Source organism: Cebus imitator, unplaced genomic scaffold, assembly GCF_001604975.1.
Source record: "Cebus imitator isolate Cc_AM_T3 unplaced genomic scaffold, Cebus_imitator-1.0 Scaffold1712, whole genome shotgun sequence".
Taxonomy (NCBI): domain Eukaryota; kingdom Metazoa; phylum Chordata; class Mammalia; order Primates; family Cebidae; genus Cebus; species Cebus imitator.
In genome coordinates this window covers 36,207-44,665 of record NW_016109027.1, presented here as the reverse complement: position 1 = coordinate 44,665, position 8,459 = coordinate 36,207, and the positions used below count along the sequence as shown (strand labels likewise).

The 8,459-nt window shown below is 38.3% G+C and overlaps 1 protein-coding gene across 1 annotated transcript in view; it reads left to right on the top strand.

Moving 5' to 3' along the window:
• LOC108299090 (zinc finger protein 736-like) overlaps positions 1-5,630 on the top strand; it is a 16,023-nt gene extending 10,393 nt beyond the window's left edge. The window contains exon 3 of the mRNA XM_017521484.2: positions 1,435-5,630. Coding sequence (XP_017376973.2) covers positions 1,435-2,549 — 1,115 coding nt within the window. The 3' untranslated portion in view covers positions 2,550-5,630. The remainder of the gene's footprint in view (positions 1-1,434) is intronic.
• Positions 5,631-8,459: the final 2,829 nt, after the last annotated feature.

The window sequence follows — 8,459 nt, the reverse complement described above, 5'->3', positions numbered from 1 at the left end:
CTTGTAGATTAGTTCTGTTGACATACTTATCTATAATTTGATTATCTTGGAGAGTCTATTTTTCTTCATTTTAAAGAATACTTTTGCTGAACATAGTATTCTTGTTTGAAATTTTAGTTTGTATATTATATTATCCAGCTTTGTTCTTGCCTGAAAAATTTGTTTATACGTCTGCTGGTAATCTTGCAAGAGCATGATATAAATGACACCTTTCTCTTCTCTTCCTGCATTCTATATTCTCTTCTTGTCTTTGACTTTCAATACTATGTTATATTGTGTCTTTTTGGGGATCTCTGTGTTAATTTTAGTTGCAATTTGCTAAGCTTCTTGCTTTTGTTATATATATATATATTTTAAATGTTGAAGTGCATGTCAGTCTTATTTTGTACTTCTGCTTCACAATTTTTATTTTTTGTGTTTCTTATTTTTTTTGTTAAGTTTTATTTTTGTTATTTCATTTTGTTTTCTGTGTTCCCGTTTCACTCAGTGAAGGTCATTGAAATGACAATTTTAAATTTTTAAGGTTTTTTTTTTTTTATTATTATTTTAAAAAAGAGATCTAGCTGAATTCACATTGTTTCAGGTAATATTTACATCTTTATTTTCCTCGTATTGATTTCTGGATACTCACTTTATTCCTTTGATTTAGCCATATAGTTCTGATGTTTTGTTTATGTTGTAATCTTTGGTTGTGATTTGTACAAAAAAAGCCACATGTCAAAATATTTATGACTTGGCTTTGGCCTTGAGTAATATGGCACCAACTTTTTAGGCTAGAGATTTTCAGAGTCTCTCAAACCTGTTTTATGGATGTGTCTTCTCTGGGCTTTTGTGCTTGTTGTTCAGTTAAAGAAGATCCCCACGTTTCTTATTGGGAGCTTGTAATCACTTTCTATGCTCATTGTCTGACTATGGTACTGAAGTCTTTTTTCTCTTCTAACACTCATTTACCTCAGCTGACCCAACCTGTCATTCAAAGTATACCACCATTCCTTTCAGCACTGTCATGGAACCTAGAAATTAGTCTTTGGCAAGGCCACAGAAAGCCAGAAGCATGGACACATGTGGCACTATTTTCTTTCTTTTTGGAAGGAGAAGACAGGAGTTGGGAGTTGTATTGGGGATGAAGAATGGGTGTGGTTGGTAAATATAAAATACTTTTCTTCAACTTCTGTATTGTCCTTGGCATTTTGCTTACTTGCAATGCTGCAAATACTCAACTGGTTTTCATATTTCTCAAAAAAGCATTTTGGTTAGTATATTTTTGTTAAGTTTATATGTCTATAAAGAAATCAGAGTGTGTGGTATTTTATTGCCTCACTGTCTCAATGTGCTTAGTATAATTTTATGTTTGTAAAGTATATTCACCTTAGTTAAATAAGTGAGATAATTTGTTACTGTTTTCTTAGCTGGACCCTTGTTTTTTCCCTACAGAGATATTGCCGAAGCAGAACATAAAAGATTCATCTAAAAATGTAATACCAAGAAAATACAAAAGCTGTGGGCTTGATAATTTATGCTTAAAGAAAGTCTGGCAAGATGAGAATAATTGCAAGGGGCAGAAAAGTAGTCATAATTACCTCCAGCAGTGTTTGTCACCCATCCGTAGCAAGATATGCCAATGCAATAAATGTGGCAAAGCTTCTCAGTGGTGCTCAATTCTTACTGAAGATAAGAAAATTTGTAGCAGAGAGAAACCCTACAGTTGTGAAAAATGTGGCAAAGTCTGTAGGTCATTCCCAGGCCTTACTAGACATAAGAGAGCTCATACTAGAGGAAAACCCTACAGATGTGAAGAATGTGGCAGAGCCTTTAAACGCTTCTCAAACCTTACTAAACATCAGAGAATTCATACTGGAGAGAAACCCTACAAATGTGAACAATGTGGCAAAGCCTTTACTCGCTCCTCAACCCTTGCTACACATAACATCATTCATACTGGAGAGAAGCTCTACAGATGTGAAGAATGTGGCAGAGCATTTACCCACTCTTCAGCTCTTACTAGACACGAGAGAATTCATACTGGAGAGAAACCCCACACATGTGAAGAATGTGGCAAAGCCTTTACCTACTCCCGAAACCTTATTAAACACAAGAAAATTCATACTGGAGAGAAACCCTACTATTGTGAAGAATGTCGCAGAGCCTTTAAAAGCTTCTCAGACCTTACTCAACATAAGATAATGCATACTTTAGAGAGACCATACAAATGTGAAGCATGTGGCAAAGTCTGTAGGTGGTTCTCAGAGTTTACAAAACATAGGATAATTCATGCTGGAGAGGAACCCTATAAATGTGAAGACTGTGGCAAAGGCTATATGTATCCCTCAGAACTTTCTCAACATAAGAGAATTCATACTGGAGAGAAACCCTACAAATGTGATGACTGTGGCAAAGCTTATAGGTGGTCCTCAGGTCTTACTAAACATAAGAGAACTCATACTGGAGCAAACTATACACGTGTGAAGAATGTGGCACCGTCTTTTCCCGCTTCTCAACCCTTTGTAACCACAGGAGAATACATACTGGAAGGCGACCTTAAAATGTGAGGAATGTGGCAAAGTCTTTAAGTGTTTCTCAGCCCTTACTAAACATAAGAGAATGAATAATGAAGAGAAACTACAGGTATTAAAAATGTAAAAAAGCCTTAAGCAGGTCCTCAATTTTTTTTTAATATATCAGAACAAATACGATATAAGTGGAATCACTATTGAAGGATATTGAACAAAAGACTTAAGAGTATACAATAATTCTTTTATTATTTATGAACCTTACAAATAGAGAGGTACAGTATTTCTACTTACATTACAGATTTTATTATACACAGAAAAATTTAAGCAAGAGGAAATCCTTATAAGAGTTCCACAAACTTTACTAATTTTTAAAAATAATAGCTCCCAGATTTATTGATTTTTTAAAATAGCTTTTTATGTCTCAGTCTTTTTCAATTCAGCTCTAAATTTTGTTATTTATTGTATTCTACCAGCTTTGAGATTTATTTGCTCTTTCTTCTCTAGTTCTTTTACTTGTAATGTTAGGCTCTTAACATTACAAGTTAATCTTTTTTTAATGTGTGAGCATTTAGCACTATAAATTATTGTCATCACACTATAAATTATTGTCTTAACACTGCCTTAGCTGTTTCCTAAAGATTTTAGTATGTTGTAATATATCTTTGTTATCATTAATTTTAAAAACTTCTTTCTTTCTGACATAACAGGAGTGTTCAGTTTCCATGTAATTGTATGTTTCTAAGTGAATTTTCTTAGTCTTGATTTCTAATATGGTCTGAGATGGCTATGAAATCAGTTATTTTGCATTTGCTGAGGAGATTTTTATTCCTGATTATGTGATTGATTTTATAGTATATGTCATGTGGTGATAAAAAAAAAATGTATGTTTGTTTATTTTTGGTTAAAGTGTTCTGTAGAAGTCTATCAAGTCCATTTGATACAGTGCTAAATTTAAGTTCTTAATATCTTTGTTAATTTTGTGTCTCAATGATCTATCTAATATTGTCAATGAAGTATTAAAGTCCCTCACACTATTGTGTAGAAGTCTGTCTCTAAGAACTTGCTTTATTAATCTGGATACTTTTGTGTTGGGTGTATATATATTTAGCATTGTTGTCCCTTTACTATTATGTAATGCCTTTCTTTATCTTTTTATAATCTTAGTTGATCTAAAATCTGTTTTGCCAGAAACAAGGATTGAAACTCTTGCCTTTTTTCTGTCTTTTTATTTGGTTGGTAGGTTTTACTCCATTTTTTTATTTTGAGCCTGTGTGACATAGTGTCTTGAAGACAATATACCAGTGGGTCTTGATCCTTTATGCAGCTTGCCACTTTGTCTTTAATTTGGGGCATTTAGCTCATTTACATTTAAGGTTAGTGTCAATATACGTGTACTTGATTCTGTCATTATCTTAGTTATTTTGCAGACTTGTTTATTGTGTAAAACAAATGGTTTTGTTTTGTGGTTGCTTTATAGTGTCACTGGTTTATGTACTTTAATGTGTTTGCCTCTGTCTTTCCTATTCAGTGCTGTCTTCAGCACTTCTTGTAAGGCAGGCCTAGTGGTAACAAATTTCCTCAGTATTATCTGAATAGGGTCTTACCTCCTTTACTTCTGAAGCTTAATTTGGTCACATATAAAATTTTTGGTTAGAACTTTTTTTAAAGTATGTTGAATATTGGCCTCTAATCTCTTGTTTTTTTTTGTTTGTTTGTTTCTGCCGAAAGGTTCATTGTTAGTCTGATGAGCTACCCTTTGGAGATTACCTGGCCTTTTTCTTTAGCTGCCTTAACCCATTTTCTTTCATTTCAGCCTTGGGGAATCTCGTGTTTATCTGTCTTGGGAATGACATTCTTGAGGAGTATCCAACTGGGGTTTTCTGTATTTCCCAAATTTGAATGTTAGCCTCCCTAGCTAGCTTGGGGACGTGATCTTGGTTGATGTCCTAAAACATGTCTTTGAGGTTGTTTTCAGTCTCATCATGTCTTTCAGGTACACCATTTAGTTATAGATTGGGTCTGTTTAGATGATCTCACATTTCTTGGAGGTTTTGCTTATTCCTCTTGATTTTTTGTTTTCCCTCTTCTTGCCTGCTTTATTTGAAAAAGCCAGTCGTCAAGCTCTGGGATTACCTCCTCTGCTTGGCATATTCTGCTACTCATGCTTGATTGCTTTATGGAATTTTTGTAGTAGATTTTTAGCTCTATCAGGCCGTTTATGTCCTTCTCTATATGGATTGTTTTATTTTTTTTTTCTGTCAGTTCCTACAATGTTTTATCATAATTTTTAACTTCCTTGCGTTGGGTTACAACTTAACTCTTGTAGCTCAATGAACTTTTTTCCTATCCTTATTCTGAATTCTACTTCCGTTACTTTAGCTATCTCTGCCTTTGCTGAGAGGTGATTTGGTCATTTGGAAAAAAGAAGCCACTCTGCTTTTTGAGTTGTCATCATTGTTGCACTGATTCTGTCTCATGTTTGCAGGCTTATCTACATTTAAGCTTTGAGGTTGCTGAACTTTGGATGGAATTTTTTTTTCCTTTTACTTGGTGCCCCTAAGGGTTTAATTGAGGTATAAGGCAAATTGAGCAGATATGGTTGATTCCTGGGAAATTTTAAGGGGCCAGTGCTCAATTCACAACTTCTAGGCTGCATGCACTAACTGTAGGACACTTGTATTGAGCCCTGAGTTAATTCTCTGGTTTCTTGAGGTTTGAAGTCCACTATGCTTGGGGGACTGAGGTGATGCAGCTGCAGCAGAGTGCTAGTGGATGTGGAGTTTTGGGCTGTCTGTGGACATTCATCTCATTGTTAGAGCCAGAGCATCTGGGTGGGAGTTGGGGGCCCCTGCTGGAGACTCTGGGTGCTGTTGTACTAGTGGTATTGGCTTGAGACAGGGTATTGGCCAGCACAGGTTTGATGCCTTCTCTGTGTCCTGCAAGCTCAGTGTGTGGAAGCATCCTCCCTGTTCTCTGCACAGTGTCAGCACAAGGGAAGGGCAGGGCTTGCGGGCTTTGTGCCAGCCAGGGCTCCATTTGCAATTGCAGTTGCTTGGGGTTGAGAGTCATACTGCATTCCCATGGGCTGGTGGGCAAGTAAAGCAAAACATGCCCATGGAGACATGTGCCATCAGAGTGATGTGGGAGTTGCTTGCCATGGACTTGGGGGAAGCTTTAGTAGAAGGGGGAACATGAATGCTGGTGCACAGCCATAGGGGCCGCTTTGCTGGAGCTATTCATTAGTCAGGCAAGGTCCACCAGTGCAGAATGTATGGTGTGGGCCCTTAGGGCTATTGAAACTGCCCTGGAAGCAGGTGCGGCCAAGCTCTGCCCAGGAGAAGCTATCATTCCAAGAAGTGCTCAGCTTGGACTGTCCTCTTCTGATGTGCAAGACCATCCTTCAGAGATCAGGTCCAACAGTTTTTCTATGGCTAAAGTCTGTTACGGGAATAAGTTGAACTTAGAGGGATGGCCATCTCTGGCCATGGTCCTCTACAGGTACTCTTACACCAAATCCTCTGCTCCACATCACCTGGCTTGCCTCCCCACCACTTTCTTGTCTTCTGGGAGTGACACCTCATAGAGCCGTAGCTCAATAATCACTTATTGCAGTAAGTCCAGGATAAATGGCCTGTGTTTTAGGCCAAGCAAGGGGTTGTTTCTGTCTGGTGATGAGCAGTGAAGTGTGAGTGGGACCCATTGGAGATAGACTGGCCTTTCTTTGGGCTCACGGCATGCAGCTTGTTGGAAGTGTGGATAAAGAACTTTGAATTTTGGGTTTTTCACTAGTTGGAGGGTAGCAAAGACAGTTCCAATATAGGGGCAGTGGCAGAGACGCTTCTATTAGTTGCCCCTGGAGGCTCTTTCTAGGGAATTATTAAGTTGCTAATAGCTCGGTAGCACTTGCGTTTGTTGGCTAGAGGCCCAGGCCAGGAGGACCTACCTAGTGAGAATATATGAGATACATATGGGGTGATTAGAATAGTTTGACTACTTTCCCATAGGACTATTACAATATGCTGGGTGTCCACTGTTGTTTCTAGTCACTTCACATTTTCCGGCACCTGAAGATACCACCAGTGAAGGCTGTAAAACAGAAAAAATAGCAACCTGCCCCTTTCTCTGGGAACTCTGTCCTAGAAATGTATAGAACAATTGCCAGTCCAAAAGCACTTGTAAAAGGTAACTGGAGACTCCTGATGGGAAGTCTCACCCAGTGAGGAGAAACAAGATTTGGGACCCACTTAAAAAAGCAGTCTGGTCACATTTTGTAGGGCAGCTTTGTCATGATAGGGTACCACTTCCACCTCAGGTTGACTTGGAATCTCCCAAGCCAGAGGCTAGAACAGCCTAGTCACCCAAACAGCAAAGAGGGTTACTTATCTACCATCTGGGGGCTTTGTTCCAGGGAGTTTCTAAAACTCCTTCAGCTGGAGAGAGCGCCAGTGGTTATTTCTGGAGATCCTAGTTGGGACATACACTGTCCGGTGAGGAGGAATGAGACTGAAAACCTTTACCAGACAGTCTGGCCATGTTTTTGTAGAGCAGCTGTACTGTCATGAGGGATCCTTTCCACCCCCACTGAGCTCTTCAAAGCCTAAAAGCTGGAATGGCTAAGTTGCCACAGCAGCAAAGGCGTCGGCCCACTCCTCCGTCTTGGAGCTGCACCTCTGGGAGGTGCAGTGCGGCTACCAGTGACTGCCTGGATTTTAAGACAGTGGGTCTTACCCTGTGGGGTGCTGTGAAAGTGGGTCTCACCCCTCTAGAATCCACCTCTTTCCTGTGGGTATGCACAGAGGTGTAACCTTCCGTTTTGCTGGAGTTGCAGCCATGTTTTCTGGGAAACCCAGAAAGCCAGAGTATCTAAGGCCCACAGGTCTCTGCACAGGCCTAGGCCTCTGCTCTGCTGAGACTCCACATAGCTCTGTGTGTCAAACTGAAGGCCTTGGTAGAGTTGCTTCATGCAGTGTCTCCTGACCCAAGGGTTGCAGAGATCTGTAGGAGAAGTTTGGGTTTCCACAGTGACTCATTCACTTGCTGATTTATTGGGTGGGGAGGTGCTGTGTCTTCATTTCTTAGTATTTATACAAAATTTCATGGTCATTGGTTGCTACATCAGTATTATGAGAAGTTTTTCTTTATTAGATGGACACGTTTCCATACTTTTCTGTGGAAGATTAAGAAAACTGAAATATAAGATGCGTGACAAAATTCTAAATGGGAAGGCCCTTAGTGGATGGTGTACAACAGTGTCATAAGTGAAAGAATAGCAGTGTGGTAAGTGTTCAGAATAATATACTTATGCATTATAATAGGAGAAACATTTTGAATTTTAGAAGTAAATTGTTTTACCATTTGCACGTTAAGGTAATTAAAATACAGGGGATTTAAAAATGCTTTTATTAAATGACAGTATGTGAACTTAATTTGTTTTAATAAGAATTGTTTTAATGTGGTAAGCCTGTTTTACATTGAATGTGTATCTTGCCACTGATGTTAGCATCCCATCTTGCCCAAGGTTGGGTAAGGTAACAGCATAACAATATACAATAAGAGCATAACAATATACTGTTCCACTATTGACATAGTGGAATAACCTCTCGTGATTCTTTTTGTCAGTGGTCTTCAACTTCAGATAGCTTGGAGAATATTGTTTCTACAGCTTATGCTTTTTTTTTTATTAGTAACTACAGGTTATTATGTTAGGAATAATAAGGATTATATGATTAGAATGGAGTTATATATTTCTGAATTCTGAATGACAATTTACAAAATTTTATTCTGTTAAACATGGGACTTCTATGGTATGCAAAACACATACAGACTTTTAGTTTTGATTTATGTGGATTTAAATATACATACATATCACTGTAAAATAAACTTTAGGGTATTATTGGAGAAAGCAATCATGTTTGTGAATGGCTGTGTACCTACTCTGAGAAGAAA